This window comes from Amphibalanus amphitrite, unplaced genomic scaffold, assembly GCF_019059575.1.
Source record: "Amphibalanus amphitrite isolate SeventyFive unplaced genomic scaffold, NRLGWU_Aamphi_draft 000009F_arrow, whole genome shotgun sequence".
Lineage (NCBI taxonomy): Eukaryota > Metazoa > Arthropoda > Thecostraca > Balanomorpha > Balanidae > Amphibalanus > Amphibalanus amphitrite.
In genome coordinates, this window is record NW_024881505.1 from 628634 (window position 1) to 645907 (window position 17274).

General features: G+C 49.7%; 2 protein-coding genes across 7 annotated transcripts; one reads left to right on the forward strand and one right to left on the reverse strand.

Moving 5' to 3' along the window:
* The first annotated feature begins 1911 nt into the window (after window positions 1–1911).
* On the forward strand, window positions 1912–13056 carry LOC122379953 (carnitine O-acetyltransferase-like). Its single transcript, XM_043362649.1, has 11 exons — window positions 1912–2108; window positions 2431–2633; window positions 2951–3086; window positions 3561–3733; window positions 3975–4128; window positions 4441–4612; window positions 4878–5271; window positions 10381–10503; window positions 10797–10995; window positions 11245–11382; window positions 11683–13056. The coding sequence occupies exons 1-11, from the start codon at window positions 2058–2060 to the stop codon at window positions 11881–11883; spliced, it is 1944 nt and encodes a 647-aa protein (XP_043218584.1). The 5' UTR covers window positions 1912–2057; the 3' UTR covers window positions 11884–13056.
* Window positions 13057–13353: 297 nt separating this feature from the next.
* On the reverse strand, window positions 13354–16869 carry LOC122379961 (KRR1 small subunit processome component homolog). Of its 6 annotated transcripts, none has more exons than XM_043362670.1 (2): window positions 16681–16869; window positions 13354–14568 (listed from the first exon to the last, which is right to left on the reverse strand). In XM_043362670.1, exon 2 carries the CDS (start codon window positions 14557–14559, stop codon window positions 13537–13539), a length of 1023 nt encoding a protein of 340 aa, XP_043218605.1. In that variant the 5' UTR covers window positions 14560–14568; window positions 16681–16869; the 3' UTR covers window positions 13354–13536. The 6 variants fall into 6 exon arrangements, with proteins under 6 accessions (XP_043218605.1, XP_043218612.1, XP_043218617.1 ...); XM_043362677.1 differs by having other exon boundaries at window positions 16527–16805; XM_043362682.1 differs by having other exon boundaries at window positions 13354–14578; window positions 16681–16778.
* Between the last annotated feature and the right edge of the window lie 405 nt (window positions 16870–17274).

Consider the following 17274-nt stretch of genomic DNA (forward strand, 5'->3'; position numbering starts at 1 on the left):
GCTAAGCCATTTCAGTCTGCCTGCCGTCCATATTATGGTAATGAGATAGGGGAACAGAGGGAGAAATTCGGGCTGAGCCGACCACCAACGGTGTCAATGGTTGAGATAGAATACAGAACGTCGATACCGTTCTATTCTATTCCGGTCAATCCTGATCCGGATAGAGAGTTTATCACATTGAACGACCGTACCTACCTAAGGGGAGATCAACATTGCAGTGTGTATAGGCATGACTGGTGCAGTGTGTGGCGTGTTACAAGTCCAAGGCTCCTTACATCACTCGGCCTGCGGGCGGCCCGCACGCGCAACGGCCAACGCACGCGTCGGCTGGCTCACAGTCGACGGGACATGAATGGACGTCGCACAAAGCCAGAGCATTGAAAGAAAATGCCGCAAACATAAGCTCAACAGGGCTGAAAAAAGTGTTTCGGTGGTTGTCGTCCGAAGGAACACGGGCTTATTTGGTTGTCGACTAAAGATGTCTAAGCCGCGGCCCGCTGAGGGTCCTTGATTTCCACGCCCTGCTGGGGGGAGGAGGTCCAACACCCCGCTCTTTTAACTCTGATCCTGGGACAAGTAGTGACAAGCAGTAAACGGCATTCGAAAGAACGTCCAAAATAAGGACGAAAATATGTCATTCATTTTTTAGGTCAAGTCAAAGGTCAGGTCACCAGAGTCCAGATGCCATTAAATGAAAAATATTGCCTATTTCAACTTTTTTTTTCGAAACACCGGCACACAACTCGGGAATCAATTAGGTATAGAGCTACGGCGCCGCGGAAAAGATTTTATAGCTCTTTTGACCCTTTCCGTGACCCTTTCACGGTGCCCCTGGTCGACTTCCACTCACCTTTGAACAAAACGTGCTCAAGTTAGCACATGCACTTTGGTCGTGCAGACGCCACGGACCCTGCGTGCGAATACATTCTTATTCCTCTCCTTGAAAGCGCAGGGCTCTCAGCTGTGAGGCTCAAATGTCCGACGATCCTTATTCCTCGACCTCGGAAGTCCCGAGACACCGTATCCTCGTGGGCATGACATGGCGTGCCCTCCCCGCATCAAAATATTATCGGCACTGACGCGGTCCCACTGTGGCCCTACCCTCAGGCGCCGCCGGGGGTGCGTATGACGTCACAAAAGGAGCCCCGGCGGATTGGAGGGGACGCTAACTGACCGCCCGCCGGGGGGCGGCGCTGAAGGGTGCGGGCAGGGGCCGGCCGAGTCCTGGAAGGTACTAGATTTGCCAGACACGTGTTGCCAGCGGACAACCACGGCGACCACTTGGTATGTCATTGGTCGCCTTTATAAGGGTCGCCGGTCGGCCGTCCGAACGATGGTCGAACGACGCAGTATATACTGAATAGCTACGGGGATTTGGAATATGTCTGTAGCTACCAGGAAATTTTCCACTGAGATGCCGCCGCGTAGGGTGATAACGGACTCGAGAACTGCGAGTCGATTTGATGGGGGAGGGGCAGAGAATGGTTTGCGTGGACAGAGGCGATGGGGTTGGGTGTGCAGAGACGAATGGATTGCGCGCTTCAAACCGCACTAGGCGGGAGGTCTGAATCAGTTCAGGCGCTGCGCGTGGTCGCCATAAGATCGTCTTCTCGGTTGTCGTCGACAGACGACAACGACAAAACGATACAATTTTTCACCCCTGAAGCTCAATCCAGTCATCAGTAGTTACATATATGGCAAACCAAAGCTTTTTTGGGTAGATCCCCTCCACAGTCCACACTCATGATGTGAGAGCTTATTTTCATTCCACTCTCATTTTCCACATTCATAACGGGCGGTTGCAAGATTACTTTGGCGGTTGAAGAAGCGAAAAAAAACTCTCCCTAAGGCTGAAGTTTTTATATGGCAGCGTAATATGGCAGCTGATAGGAAACTCAGCGCTATAAAGACGTTTGTGACGCCCCTGCATTTCTTCGCGATTTGTTTTTGTTATTGTTTGTGTTGTGCTCTTAGTTGGGTTGGTGTCAAGTCACTTTTTCCGCTTTTCCCTTTTCTTGAGTCAACATTAAATATTACAATATCAGCGAACGCAAGCTATGGCGGGGACACTTTTGATGCATAGGGCTGGAAGAACTGCAGCATTCATTGTGAGTCAGAGTCGGTCGTTTTGCCTCGTTTCAGTTTTACTGTTTTTATCTCGAAGTCAAGTGGAAGTGTAATAAATAGATATGTAAGGTACCTACCTATCTGTTTGTTCTGTGTTTATATCAATTAAATCATTCAGTATTGGATACATACTGTATCACATATTTTAACAGGCACATCAACATACTGTGATGTAATAACAATAACAATTAGTTAAGGTGTTGTCTGACTTTTGTTCTGAACTGCACCTTACTGTCTTTTTGTTTCAGCTCATGGCTTTTGCTGTGTTAAATTGGGTGATGATGCATTTCTGTCTGTTTGCAGGCCCAGCAAAGCAGCTGGCGGCTGCAGAACACATCAGTGATCTCGCAGCTGTGCCAGCGCAGCTTCCTGCCGTTCTCCTACCCGAGCCTCTCGGCACTTCTGCAGCACTCCGCCCAGTACACCACTGCTCCGCCAAAACCTCCTGTGCAGCTGCCTCGGCTGCCACTTCCTGCACTTGAGAACACACTCAACAAATACCTGAGGTGAGCTGTGTAATCAGCTCTTGCACAGGTTCTTGATCACTTTAATATTGGTCTGTCTGGGCAACAGCAGCTCATGTAATGGGGCTTGCCGTTACAAAAGTAGTTTTGTTGTGCAGAGTCAAGGTTAAGGGTAAGCCCATAATGCTATGATAAAATTACTTTGAGCCCAGCAATTATTAGAGCTGCTGTGGAAAGCTATTTACAAGACTACAGTGGCCATTGGCAGGCATTTGGCAGGGATTGAGTGATGTATTTCATTGCCTTGGCTGGTGTTGTTTACGTTGACTTGTGTTTATCAAGCACCTTACTGCCATCAGGTCCCTGAGGCCATTGGTGACTGCTGATGAGCTGGTCAATGTGGAGAAAATGGTCTCTGAGTTCTTGAAGCCGGCCAGCACAGGGCAGAAACTGCAGGCCATTTTGGAGAAGAAGTACAACAACACAGACAACTGGGTAAGTGTCTCGTCTGTTGAACAATACAACCAGCTCTCTGCAGGTGCCCAGAGCCAGAGCTGATTCAACATTATTATTGTTACTTCTTTACTATATTTGGACCATTTAGTGCCCTGTCATTGAAGTGTTATTGTTTGCACCTAACACATTTCTTTATTAAATGTGGTTAGCATGTTAGCACCAGGACAAGAGTATCTGTCATTTTACTCCCAGTTATCATGTATGCTACTGTGACATCTTGACCTGCCATTGTAAATTGGTAAGTTAATTAAGTTTTCAGTTGCCCCAACATGTCGATTATGTATGCCTAACTAGTAACTACTCTCACTCTTTTTCTGTCCCCCATTCCTCATATGTCCTGTCAGCCCCTCTCCAGTACTGTTCCATATGTGTGTTGTGCTGCTCCCTCCCACTCACCCCCTCCCCCATGTGTCACCTCTGTTCCTGTTCATGACACCACCCTGCCCTCCCCAGCTGGCAGACTGGTGGCTGAACACAGCCTACCTCGAGTACCGCTCCCCAGTGGTGGTCTGGTCCTCGCCCGGCCTGGTAATGCCACTGCAGCAGTGGGACACTCAGCAGCAGCAGCTCAAGTACGCCGCGCGCCTCATCTCAGACGCCATGGCTTTCAAGAAGCTGCTGGATGAGTGAGTGACACATGCTCTGTCGAGATTTTAGCTATCATTGTGTGTGCGGTGATCGTTTTTACTTTTTCCAGGTTATTCAACTTAGTATATGTTACCAGATGCATCGTTTTAAAGCGTGGAATGATAGTCGCTTCTGCTCGCATCAGCTCTCAATGACTTTGTTATGGGTATTTGGGTCTTTGCGATTGCGATCACCCGGCCAGTAGGTACCTGACATCGGCGCCGCTCTACCATCGGTCAGGGGCCGGCTGCCTCAGGAGTACGCTGGTCCGGATCCGCTGGACATGCAGCAATACAAGGACGTGCTGGGCACGTGCCGTATCCCCGGCGTCGATCACGACACGCTGCAGTTCCACCCGACCTCGGAGCACGTGCTGGTCGCCCACCGCGGACACGTGAGTCGCCCAGGGACCTGCGAGGCAGGGGTGTCTCGGGAATCGCCGGTGATTGGGTGTTGGAGATTTGACGCAGTCACGACGCTGTGGTAACTATGACGTAGTCGTCGTTCATTCAGCTGTTACCTTTTTTCCTGTTTCGTCACAGGGTTTTACGTGGAGAGGATATACGCCGCTGACATTTTTACATCGTCTTGTGATTTTGGGCCATAAGAAACATCGCCCCGTCACGCCAAATTACGTCATATTCTTGAATGTTGGCAGGCCACGCCATTTTCTTATGCTGACGTGATGTGGGTCGCTATGTCTCAGTTTTTCACGCTGAAGGTGTACGGCCGCCACCGGAAGTTGCTCAGCGAGGCGCAAATCTACGAGCAGCTGTGTCAGATCGCTGCCGCCTCGCAGATTGATGCCCCCGGCGTCGGCATTCTTACCACCGAGAACCGGAACGTCTGGGGAAAGGCCTACAAGAAACTCTGCAAAGGTGAACCTCATTTTCTTTTGTAATAGCCGTTTTAGCTTTTAAATTTCCTATTTAAGTTTCAATTATGCAAGGCATGATCTTGAATGGCTTCATGCGATAGATGGTATAACTTCAAGATCATGAAGCTGGCTGTAAATGCGAATCTTACATACCTGTTGTCTACCTGATTTGTTCATCACCTCTTGACCTTGTTAGCCCTTATGCTTCCTCTTCCACCGACCCCACCCCGGAGACGCAGCTAACCCATCCTCGACTCCTGCGGCAGACAAGGAGAATCGCCACTCGCTGGAGGCGATCCACTCGGCGCTGTTCGTGGTGTGTCTGGACGGTCCGAGCGCGCCGCTGGACGTGAACCGGCAGACGGCCGCCGCGCTGCAGTGCGTGCACGGCGGCGGCGCCGACTACAACTCGGCCAACCGCTGGTTCGACAAGTGCATCCAGTTCGTGGTCGGCTGCGAGGGGAACGTGGGCATCACGTACGAGCACTCGCCGGCCGAGGGCGTGCCCGTGGCGCGCATGATGGACTACCTGGTGCAGCACCGGACCGACGACGGCGGCCGGCTGCCGGCGCTGGACGTGACGCCACCCGAGCGGCTCCAGTTCAACCTGGACGACGAGCTGCACCGCGAGCTCACCCGGGCGCGCGAGGATCTCGAGATGTGAGTTGGGGAGATGGACGAATATTGTACTGAGACCGAGGGAGGAAAACTATTTGATACTGCAATTGTGAATTGATTGATGGTCTAGTCGTGATTAGGGAAGCTAAGCATATATCATGATGCAGGCAGAGTAAGTTGAGCTCATAACTATCGCATAAAGTCTTGACATGGCGCTTGGAAATTTTAATGCGTTTTTTTTTTTGTGCAGTGCCTAAGGGTAATGCATTTTGGAGGCGGAAGTTGTTGTGAAAACAAACGGGGTCACCCCCTGTTCCCTCAATTGACGTCACATCTCCTTGAGGATGACCGTTGTCACTGGCAACAAGCCACCCTGTATAGTCGGTCGAATATGTATCTTTCCCGGCCGGCCCTCCCCTCGCTGGGCAGGTCGGTAACTTGGCTGAATCCGCCGGCCGCTGCGAGTACTACGGAGGGGAGGGGACAGGTTGTGCGGTTGCCGCGTCGGCCAATGAGCGCGGACCTGGCGAGCGGGCTGGGCCACGGCGTGTTGACCTAATATGGTCAAAGGTTCATGCCCTGCGGGTATGGTCTGCGGCCAGCTGGCCCACTGATTGAGCCACAGCACCGGGTCGCGGAAAGGTTTCGATAGGTATCTGAATTGGAGAGTGGAGACCGTTAGCTTGAACTTGAGTGTAGTCGCTCTAGGTTTGAGATGCCGGGACCAGGGACCTGCAACACCATGATCCTGAATATATTGTGTGGATCGGGTGGCATTCAGATGAAGTTGAAATTTATCCCATTGACTTATAATGGGGAGGTTGTGAGATTGACCTGGTCATAGATAAAAAAAATCCGAGACATACATTTTGTGGATATTGTCACCCTTACTAACTCCTGAAAGTTTCATATCGATCGGTCAACAGTTGTAGCTTTGGTGCAAGTTCAAACTTTTTGTGACGTTAGGTCACTCAAACCGACCTGTTGACCTGACCTTAAGTCATATAAGGTCAAAATTCGCACACAGTATGCGCAATAGATGGAAAAACAGGTATGCAAAATTTGGTGGCGCTGCACGCCGCCGTTTTTCGGCTATCTGCGAAAAACCTGGGGGGGGGGCGCAAATCGCCCCCCCCCCCGGCCCGGCGCAGGTTAAGATTTTCAGTAGATATGGCTTAACGCTTTCCCGTTAATGCCAAAAAAAAATGAAAAAAGTTTTTGCTTTATCAAAAAATAACCGGTCATAATTCGATTAAATATTTCTCTTGCGCTAATCATCATATCACCAAGCATTCGATCGTATCAAGAGCAACCATCTTAACCCTCGCCGGACCTATTGGTTTTCTACATACGCGCCGGCCGAGGGGGGGGGGGGCGGGTACGACCCCCCCCCTCGCCGTTTCGCCCCTGGTGGAGCTAGCGCGTCGTGGAAAAAACGAGCGTGTGCGCCGTTACGAGACGCAGAGATTGGTACCCGATTTTAAGGTCCTAGGTCAACCGGTGACCTCTGAGGTCAGGTCAAGTGCCCCAGGGTACGGTTTAGTTTTTGGTGAATAACTTCGCAAAAAATGGCCGCAGAGCCGCGATTTTGGCAGCATCGTGTTCGCCTCGCTCAGGCGCGTCAAATGATATACTTTTTGTTCGGGTCAGGTCACCTTGGGGTGTTGACCTCAGGTCAAGGTCAGGTCAGCACCCCCAGGTCACGAAGCTGGTCGAAAGGGGTCATGTCGCATATCATTCGATTTGGCAGGTCTTCCTGAGTCCATTGGTGGCCTCCGCGACTCGCTAGCTCAATTTGATCAAGAGTTATTGACGAAAAACTAATATGACCTTGATGACGTCATAAATGACGACGTCACGCAAGGTCAACATTGCAAAAGTGACGCATCTAACCTTGCAAGGAGTGCATCAAATCACGATTCTGTGTGCTTGAGATAGTTGGAGATCGTTCCCGGCGCCAGAATAGCAGTTTTCATTTTTCCCCCATTGACTTATAATGGTGAGGTCACGAAAATGACCTGGCCTCATATGACCTTTAGGAAAAATCCGAGATATACAAGTTGTGCGACTCATAATGGATACTAGATCCTGCAAGTTTCATTTCCCTGGGACATCTCCTCTGGCAGTGAGGGCGTTGCGAAGTTGCGACATCTGAAGACCGTGCAGAGGTTCACTTATGACGTCATAGGTCAGTGACCTGACCTGACCCAAAAATGCGGTTGGTGTCAAAAGATCCGGCTTGAATCAAAGGTCAGGTATGCCAAGTTTCAGCTCTCTATCGCCACCGTGTTCGGAGCTATCGCGAAAAAAACCCTTTGGGGGGGCGGCACCCGCCCCCCCCCCCTCGGCCGGCGAGGGTTAAAGGAAAAGGGCCACCTTTAACATGGGGATTGAAACTGAGATAGCCATCTTGTAGCCCGTGTCCGAAAACTTACCTGTCTACCTCCTTACGGCCGATTTCGGCCTCCATTCGTAGTTATCGGCAATTTTAAAAGAAAATACGCCAGGAATGCGTCCTTATCCAAGGAATGCGTTCTTATCCGACAATACAGCCACCCGCGGCGAGGCTTTGGTTTTTTACCAATCAGCTCCAACCAGCTCAGCTTTAACCAATCAGCTTATCTGACACAATCCGACGAGTCTGTCTTCTGAACGCTGATTGGCTTGAGTGTGACGTCATCGCTATGCCATCATACAGTAGGTGCCGTAGAGAGTATCAACATAGTAGGGGAGAGTGGGGCAAAGCGGCCACCCTAACGTTTCTAACGATGCCGACGCTGGATTTTTAAACTTGGAAAGATTCTTTCTATACCAATGTGATCCCTATTAAATTGTCTTTTATTCCAACTGCGTTTCATTTCCAAAGGCGTTCACATACGGGAGATATTGACAAAACTTTAAACCTATAGCATATTGGCCACTTTGCCCCATCCCTGAGGCAAAGCGGCCACTGGCGACTTCTCAAGTCCCGATATGAGAAACAGAATAGTTGCCTCATGCACGACTAGGGTATTTGATGGTGACAAGGTTTAAGGGAAGATGGATGTTTACTTTGTTAAGTTCCCACCTATTGCTAAACAAAGAAAGAATTTTCTTGGAAAAACATTTAATTGCATAATTTGGTAACTCATGTAACCGAAAAGTGGCCAAGATGAATGCATGACGACACATTTGAATATAAATAATGTTTTTATCCAGATGGAAACAACTTATGGCCAATTGGGGGCTGGCCACTTGGCCCCGGCCGCTTTGCCCCGCGCATACCGTCCGAGACAAAAATATTCCAGCTCAGCTATTAGTGGGGTAAAAAGCATTAAAATTGGTAGAAGGCATGTACGATAACCACGCAATGCATGGACAAAAACGCTTATAAAAATTCCAAACGGTTATGGAATAAAATAACATTTAAAAATTGTAAACATAATTGGTAACCTGGCAAGAAATGCTTTTCCGTGTTTCACAGAACAATGGCGATGGGCCTGAAACCCCGGTCTGGCTCATTCGAACGACCGCAAAGAGAAGTATAATTGGAAATCATAAATTGGAACTGACGCCAGCTGTGGAGGGCTAAAACGATGGATGGCCGCTTTGCCCCGGGTGGCCGCTTTGCCCCACTCTCCCCTACCAATATGTTAAATAGTTTTAAATACTTTTTCGCGAATTGTACACTTCTGGCACCAGTTTTAAAAAGAAAATGAAAAATAATAATGTCAAAATGAAAAACAACGATATCTTCATATTTCACGAAGGTGGCCCTTTTCCTTTAATTTTTAGGTCAGCGACCCCTGTTGAAACACCAGATAATCCTTTGATAGCTCATAGCACTCAGTCTACAATTTACACGGCGCATGAAAGCACAGCCATCATTAGACCATCGCGCTGCCCTCACATTCGTTAGATTCCTAACGCATCCGCTTGCTCGCCTCTCCCGGCCAGACCCGCCGGAGCACCCGGCGGCGAGGCCGTCCAGTGCTGGTCTGCGGTCACTCTCCAGCCGGCCGCTGTGTAGCTCCGCCCCCCGCGCGTGACGTCACAGGGCCGCCAGAGCCGCCAGGGCGCTGGGGTGTGGGCTCAGCCAACTATCGAATCCAGACCGTAGCGCCACTTGGCGGCCGGGAAAGATACATATTTGACCGACTATACGGGAGCGAATGACGTCAGCGAGTGCCAGCACTGCACTTTGTTGTGTCATTTGAACTGCTCTGCGTTATGCCACCAGTTATATAACGAAACAAGTATCAGTTTTGATAGTAAGGCTCAGTACGCGTCTACATTTTCGATTTCCGTTTCGCTGGGAAAACAAATTCCATTGCATCATTCATTGCCACTGCAAGCGTGGCCTCTCGCTTTCATAAATCCTGGGTAGCTATGCTTGCGGCCATTCAGCATTATCCACCGGCGTTATGTGGCTATATTTGACTCCGAGCTTATTGTATCCGGGGTATTTTTCCCTGTCCCTCTGTCTCCGCTGGTGCGGCACCTCCCGGCGCGCGCGGGCGGCGTGCCGGCCAAGGTGTCGCAGTTGGACGCCCTCTGTTGTGACACGTGTGCCAGGGAGCGGCCTCTGCCAACTGTCAGGGGCACGGCCGGGTATTTTTAGAGCCGCCACGGGGTCAGCTATGCCGCACAGCCCCGCCCCGTTTCTGCTGACACAGCCGACGCTGACGGCAGATAATTGAAAGGCCGAGGGCGGATGTGCTCAGTCATCACAACGGAATTCATTATTGTTATGCTTTAGAAGTGTTACTTGTTCTATCGCTCTGCGGGATGTTGCATTACAGCTGTCAATATCCATTCGTATCAATATCTCAATGATCTTCTAATTTACTTTTGCTAGAAAAACTCGCTGATGTACAACGACGGGATTGACCCTTAAACCGTGATCTGGCAGGATCAAAGTCTCTGTTCCTATAATTACCCCTCAATTATTACTCCGGCTGTGACGCAGACATCTCGCCTCTCCCCGGTGCCAGCTGCTCTGAGGGCAGAGGGTGTGGGCGGACGGGCCCGCCTTGTGATGACATTGAGCCGCCAGCCGCTGATCTTGGCTCTGGGTGGAGTGCGCCATCCCGTTCGACTGTGAAATCCCCCGGAACTCTGGGTAGTGATGGATCTATCCCCCAACTGACGAGGGCAATCTTTCTCTGACAGGATGGTGCAGGACCTGGACATGGCCTGCTTCACCTACTCCGGCTACGGCAAGAAGTTCATCAAGTCGCAGCGGATGAGCCCCGACAGCTACATCCAGATGGCCATCCAGCTGGCATTCTACAGGTATGATCAGTCCCCGAAACGCTCTTCCAGGAAGTGTGTGGTACAGTCTACAGAACAGATATGCGTTACATTTGGCCTCATTTCCGTCGCAGACACAGATACCTAATGGATGTTTCATTCATTACAGTTTATGTGTTATTCGTAGGTGACATACATTGACAGCCATCTGCCACAGCAATGACAACTGAGTGCCACCTACGGTTTGGTCTAGTCCCGCTATCCATTCAGCTGACGTTACTCAATAATGACGCCGCCCCTCTTCACAACCCCCCTCTCTCTCTCTCCCCCGCCAGGATACACGGCGAGCCGGGAGCTACATACGAGTCGGCCGCCACGCGCAAGTTCCAGCGCGGTCGGACGGAGACGATCCGCTCGTGCTCGGCCGAGTCGGTGGCCTTCTGCCAGGCGATGCTGGACCCCAGCGCCGCGCCGACCTCTAAGATCGAGGCGCTGCGAAATGCAATCAACGCCCACAAGGAGTACGCCAAAGATGTGAGTGGAGAGGCTGGCGGGTGAGGGAGGAGGCCGGGGTGGGAGTCGGAGAATTGGGATGTGTGCTAGTTGGGAAACGAGCTGGGAGTCTGGGCTTTGACTGGCTTAACGTGACCTCATCCCATACGCAGTGAACGGGCTAGGTGTCTGAACTGTCTGATCTGACCTGACCTTACCGAACTTGACCCACAGGCGGTGGGTCTGGGAGATTGTGTTGGGACCTAACCTGGCCTGACCTCTACCCCACAGGCGGTGAACGGCCTGGGCTGCGACCGTCACATGCTCGGCCTGAAGCTGGCCGCCATTGAGAACGGAATGGACGTGCCCGAGATATTCATGGACGGCGCCTGGTCGCGCAGCACCCACATGAAGCTCTCCACCAGCCAGGTCAGCTGGGAGTTTTGGGAGAGAGTAGTGGGTGGTAGGGGGCGTTGTGTAGCCCTGGACGTGTGCAGGCTCTGCAATCTGCATCGTAGGCAGTGGTGCCCTGGCATGGGGATGGGGTAGCGTTTGTTTGGTTATTTTGCTGGTCGCTGCGACCATGGTGGAGCGTGATAGAAAATGGTCGTTAGGCATTTATTATTTCTCCCGTTTTCGTTTATAGTGTCCCTTGTCCCTTCGCACCTCGAACGTGAGTGTCCCTGTCTGCTCCCGCACCCCTCTAACGTTTGGCCGTGTCACCCACAGGTGCCGGTAGTGGCGGACGCGTTCATGTGCTACGGCCCTCTGGTCCCCGATGGCTACGGCTGTTGCTACAACCCGCGCGACACGCAGATCAACTTCGGCACGTCGGCCTGCAACTCGAGCCCGGCTACAGTGGCCGCCGACTTCCGCGGCGCCCTGGAGAACTCGCTCAACGACATGTTCAACCTGCTGCACTCCGGCTGACGGGCTGGCTGTCACTGGACAGAGGACCGGCCCGCTGCGAGAGGTGGACGGAGGACGGGCCGCTGAGGTGGAGAGAGGCAGAGAGACGGCAGAGCCGAGCCAGGGGAGAGGAGGACGGGGAAGGGGAGGGGCTGGAGGAATTGGCGGCGTGCGTTCCGCGAGTCTGCTCCGGTGGTGGTCAGATAATTTTCGGCTGATGATCGGGATTGTAAAACGAGTGGCAGGGGGTAACTTCTCCGGCGTTTGAGCTTATTCTTCCATGTCTGAGAAGCTGGTTATTGTGTGCGTTGATCGCGAAGCGTATTGAACAGGCCTTTACTAGACGAATGCCAAAATTCCTGGTAGCGTAAGGAATTGACCAAAGATTTAGTTGGCTAAACGGTCGGTCTTATCTCATCCAGCCTGGCATAATACTGTGATTTGTGAAGCACAATTTGGCTTTGAATTACTGCTGAAAAGCGTCACGATACCGTCTCGAAATGGTTGAGCTTTACCTAGCTTCATGATCTGCTTTTGCTATCAGATTGTCCATGTTTACTGTGCTATATTTTGTGCTGTCCACCGGTTGTGTTGGGTCTCATCGGGGTATCAATAATCTCTAGTTCATTTATTGGGTTATTTCTTATTTTTGGCACGCAGCCGGTTTGTAAGCCAAGCATCTGCACTAGGTCAGCTGATTTTTGAAATTTGTCCTCGATCAACCCCAGTTCAAACCGCCGGACATTTAAATCCTAACAATCACCCATCGATTGGCTATGGGCTGTGACGGTGCCGTGCTTTCAGAGGTGTCTGTCGTTCTGTCCTCTATTCCCACCAGATAATGTCCAGCCACTGGTCCCGGTGTTCTGTCGGGGCTGTGTATGACGTGTCAGACTCCCCGGGATGGGGACGTCCAGTGTGCGTGTCGCCGAGTGAGTTACAGCCGTCACCACTGGGCTATCAGGACGGTCAGACCGCCTACCGTGGAGGGGCGACCTGGGGCGACTGTCGAAAGGGCCGGCATCCAATGTCCGGGCCTCGCCAGGCGCGCTTCCATTATCAATGCAATGCCAATCGTCATGGTGGGGACAGACTAGTTGTACTGGTCCCGTGTGTCGAGTGTATGTATCTTTAGCTAGACGATCCCCGTATATTGACTAATCGCGCCAGTGTGAAATACATTCAACCGTGGAAGAGCGAATGTTGGTAGTATGTTCACCGACCGGTCACCGAACATCTGTGCGCGCTGTGAACATCGGGTATGGCCGAACCAACAGCGGGTATGGACGAACCATTGAACCTACAGCGGTTCAGTACTCGGTTGGTAAATGTGAAATTGTCGAACACAGAGAATGTCAAGGCTTGTTTTGGTGTCTTATTGATTCGACGGTCCCGTCTACACTCGGTAAGACACGGCCAAACGCCTAACGAGCACGACTGCCAAATACCGCATCAAACTCGTTACGTTGAACGTTTAAACGTTGTTAGACATTTAACTAACGTCACACGACGCACCTCTATATTCACGATGTCGAAGCCAGTAACATGCAAAAGTTTACACCGTTCAAATGCACCAATACACCATTCAAAGCACATTTCCATAACAATACACATTACGTACAAATCGCGCAATGACAAGTCGAAATCCCCACACCCCAAGTAACCAGTACCTTTTCACGTTTCGGCTCGTTTCTTCTTCTTCTGCGCCTTCTTCACCTTGGCCTTGAGAGCCTCCACGTCGATCTGGTCGTCCTTCTTCTTCTGCGGTTTCTTGGTGGGCTCTTTGGGCGGCTGGTAGACCTTGTTGCGCTGCTCGGTCCGCTTGGCAGCCTCCTGAGCCATCTTCTCGCGCTGCTCCTTTTTCTTGGCCGCCCTCCGCTGCTTCTCCAGCATGAAGTACTGTCCGCTGGCCAGCTCCTTGTCCACCTTGCTCTCCGGCATCGGTGGCGGGAACGGCGTGTACGCCTTCTTCTCCTTCTTCTTCAGCGGCTGCTTCCGCTTGGTGGTGTTCTTCTTCTTGAAGTTAGGCAAGAAGCGATCCCAATTCTCGTTTTTCAGCTGTGGATTCTTGGCGAGCTCACGCTTAATCATGAGCGCTTTGATGTTGTAGATGGGGTGAATGTTGTTCATAGTCTCCTCGACGATCTGCCGCACGTGTTGGAGTCCTCTGTGGGGACCCAGTGCGGCCACCGTGTTACCCTGCACCAGAACGTAGCAGTTGGTAAGCAGCTCGATCGCCTTTAGCGTGGAGCCGTTGGGGCCGATCAGTCGCTGGCGGCGCTTCACGAAGCGGTCCTTTTTGCGCACCAGCGAGCCGATCTTGATGATATCCGCGCTGACCTCGTCCTGCATCACCTTGACGGCCTGCTCGTAGGGCACGCTGCGCGCCATCAGCTTGATGAGGTCGCGCGCCTTGATGATGCTGTACGGGTCCCAGGTGCGGCGCGTGGTCGACACGGTCATGCTGCCCTCGACGGCGTCCAGCTCGGCGCGGATGAAGTAGGGCTCCAGCGCCTTCTGCACGAGCGGCCACACCTCGCGCAGGTAGGCCTCGCGGTACTTGGGAAACAGGGTGGCGAACGAGCTGGTCTCCAGCACGCCGTGCGGATTGTGCTCCGGTTTGAACTCGGGCACCTTCAGCGCCCAGGCATTCTCCACGGGGCCGTCCGGCACCTCCTGCTCCTCTGTGTCACTCATCGCTGGGAACTGGCGGCAACAGCAGAATGGGTGTGTGCAATGTGCATCAGCAACAAGTAAAATGGCTACAGGAAATAATTGAGGTACATCCTACCTATGCTGGAATTTAAACCTTGATCCTATTTGGAGATCTAATCTCAGGGCCAAGGTACCTACTGGAAGTGCAGTGTGCACTCAATCCAGAATATTTAAAATCATGTGTATTTTTTTTTTTTGCTCTGTCTGCGTAGTGTCATTCCCCAGCAGGGGACAAATTCGAGTTGCACAAGAATCATGTTAATTAAAAATGCAAATAAAGCTCTTGGCTTTATCATGAGAACAGTACTAACAACACTCTGAACATCAAAATATTCACTGGACACAAACAGACAGTGAAACAAATCTTGCACAAAATAGTTCAAAAAATGAAAAAGAATTACTTTAATATTAATAGTGAGTTAAATGCATTTGAAAAAGTCTGTATCAGGCAGTACCCAAAGAGACCAACACTTTCTGACAAATCACTATACACAGGGACCTTCAAGTATTTGACAGTTACATTAATGTCAAATGCCCATGTATTTTGAGATATGAAATAAGTGATCATTTAATCATTCATCAAAATGTTACTATTACCACACTGATATCCCAACAGATAAAAAGTAGGTATTCTCAGTTTACCAGTTACCTGAAAAAGTGGATCACATGCCATCTTCCTAATCACAGTTATCAATTTCCCTCTTCACATTAAAGGAAATAGTTCACATTTTAACATGGGTTTTGAACTGGAATAGCAGTTCCGTAGCTTGGGCTGAGACGAGCATAAATCAGGAGCTTTTACAGCCCAACGATCACCCTAGGCAAAGATATTCTATTTCTCGTCCCGAAAAATGTGTCTTGCGTTGAGGATGTGTGCCTTGCATATATTCGCATCCAGTATGAAACGAGCATGGGTCCCGAAAATTCTTCAGAAACTAGAGAAATTATCTACGAGAACTCTAGAGAAATTCGCTCCAGTGAGGCGCTCCAGTAACAAAAGCACGAGCAGATCGCCCAAATGCCGGTGGCCGCGATAATTTCTCTAGTTCTGAAGAATTTTCGGGACCCATGCTCTTTTCATACTGGATCGTGGTGCCTTACAGAAACTGAAAAGTTCTTCCTATATCAAAAATATAGAAAATAATCTTTTGCTGTAAAAAGGTTTTATTTTCTTTGCTGATCATTTTGAACATAAAAAATCACAAATCCATTGCAAAAAAAATAATTTCGTGAAAGTGAACTATTTCCTTTAAAAGCTACAGCTGCAGTGATCCAGTACCAGCAATGTAAGACATTTGGGCTTTGGCAGTACCCTCATGATTGAGATGTGAGACTCAGTGTTACCTGTTTGAATATTCTTATTAATAGTCTCACACTAAGACTAAGTACTAAGTATCTAGGGATATAGAAGACTGAATTTGGCACCAAAGTGATTGAACTTCTGCACTGGCACAGCACTCCTCATAAAAATAATGTACCTACTGATTCTGAAGATACAACAGGGTGACCAGGGAATAAGTGACATATTATCTTATCATCATTTTCTTTATAGCAAGTGCAGACTGCAGAGCTTTGAAGTGATTATGCCATGAAAATTTTAATTTTTCTTCTGACACATTATGCAGGCTGGTACAGAATTTCTGCCTGGCTGAGAGCAGGGCACCATTTGATAGTTGTTTTTGTCAGAACGCTGCCAGTGTTCACATGTAAATGTGGTTCTTGGCCCCTCATTGGTCACATGAATCTGACCAATAGGCAATAAGCCAAGAAATAACAGCAAGCTGGCAGCCCACCAATAAAAAATGGACAAACACCATGACCCTGACTAAAGGTGGCATGCGCCACACGGGACACTGAAAGAAATTTGCCAGCCTGGTTAATGATAGCAGCACGTCAACTCTGATGTCATGCCTTGCAGCCTGGCATCTAAAAATCCCTTGGCAACTTACACTATTAGTGTTATCACTTATCACACAATTTGCTTGTAAATTGTGATAGCAGTGGCCTGCCGCCAAATGAGTGGTACCTAAGTGGGAGCACTGTTAGCACTTAGCATTAATGTTAAAGCAAAAAATATTAAGAACCATACAGCAACTAACCTACCAGATTTCAGAAAATTCCTTAAATTTGTCCTCTTCTTTAGTATATCTGCAGCTTCCAAAGAAATTTGAATCAGTATAATCTCGCTGCTGTCTCTCTTCTCTCTAAAAAAAGAATAGCATTCGCCAGTCAAAACACGCGAGTCGTTTCATCAAATTGTAATGTTGAAGTGTGAGAAATGACGTCATAGGTTTTCCACAGTATAATTTTTGAGGGAATTGACCCGGAATAAAATGCTTAGACATGTCAATCCCAACATTAATTTGGATCAATGCAGTCTCACCAAAGGATTTTAGAATGATTTTCTTGGGCTTGACTCAGCTAAGCTTCCGAAAGTTCCTGTGGAAAATTATATTTTTCCAGTTTTGATTACGTCACAAAATGCTCCAAAGTTATGTTGTATTGCTGTTGTCACGAAAACAAAAGCTTCGTAACTGAATTAGTTGCGTCGTTATCGTCTGCAAGATGACTAAAACAAGAGTACGAAATACAAGTTCCTGCAAAATTATATTATTTCAAATAGCAAATCATACGAGTTGACAGGTACAACGGGCTCCAAGTAAAGTTTATGTCAATACACATCAAAGCAAGGTATTG

What these genes read in the sequence shown, in the direction of transcription:
- LOC122379953 (XM_043362649.1), top strand. Translation starts at nt 2,058, where the DNA reads ATGGCGGGGACACTTTTGATGCATAGGGCTGGAAGAACTGCAGCATTC. An exon ending in ACACTCAACAAATACCTGAG is followed by an intron (nt 2,634 to 2,950) that starts GTGAGCTGTGTA and finishes TACTGCCATCAG; the next exon opens with GTCCCTGAGGCCATTGGTGA. An exon ending in TGAAGCTCTCCACCAGCCAG is followed by an intron (nt 11,383 to 11,682) that starts GTCAGCTGGGAG and finishes TGTCACCCACAG; the next exon opens with GTGCCGGTAGTGGCGGACGC.
- LOC122379961 (XM_043362660.1), bottom strand. Translation starts at nt 15,250, where the DNA reads ATGGCATGTGATCCACTTTTTCAG. An exon ending in CATGTGATCCACTTTTTCAG is followed by an intron (nt 14,569 to 15,226) that starts GTAACTGGTAAA and finishes TGTTGCCGCCAG; the next exon opens with TTCCCAGCGATGAGTGACAC.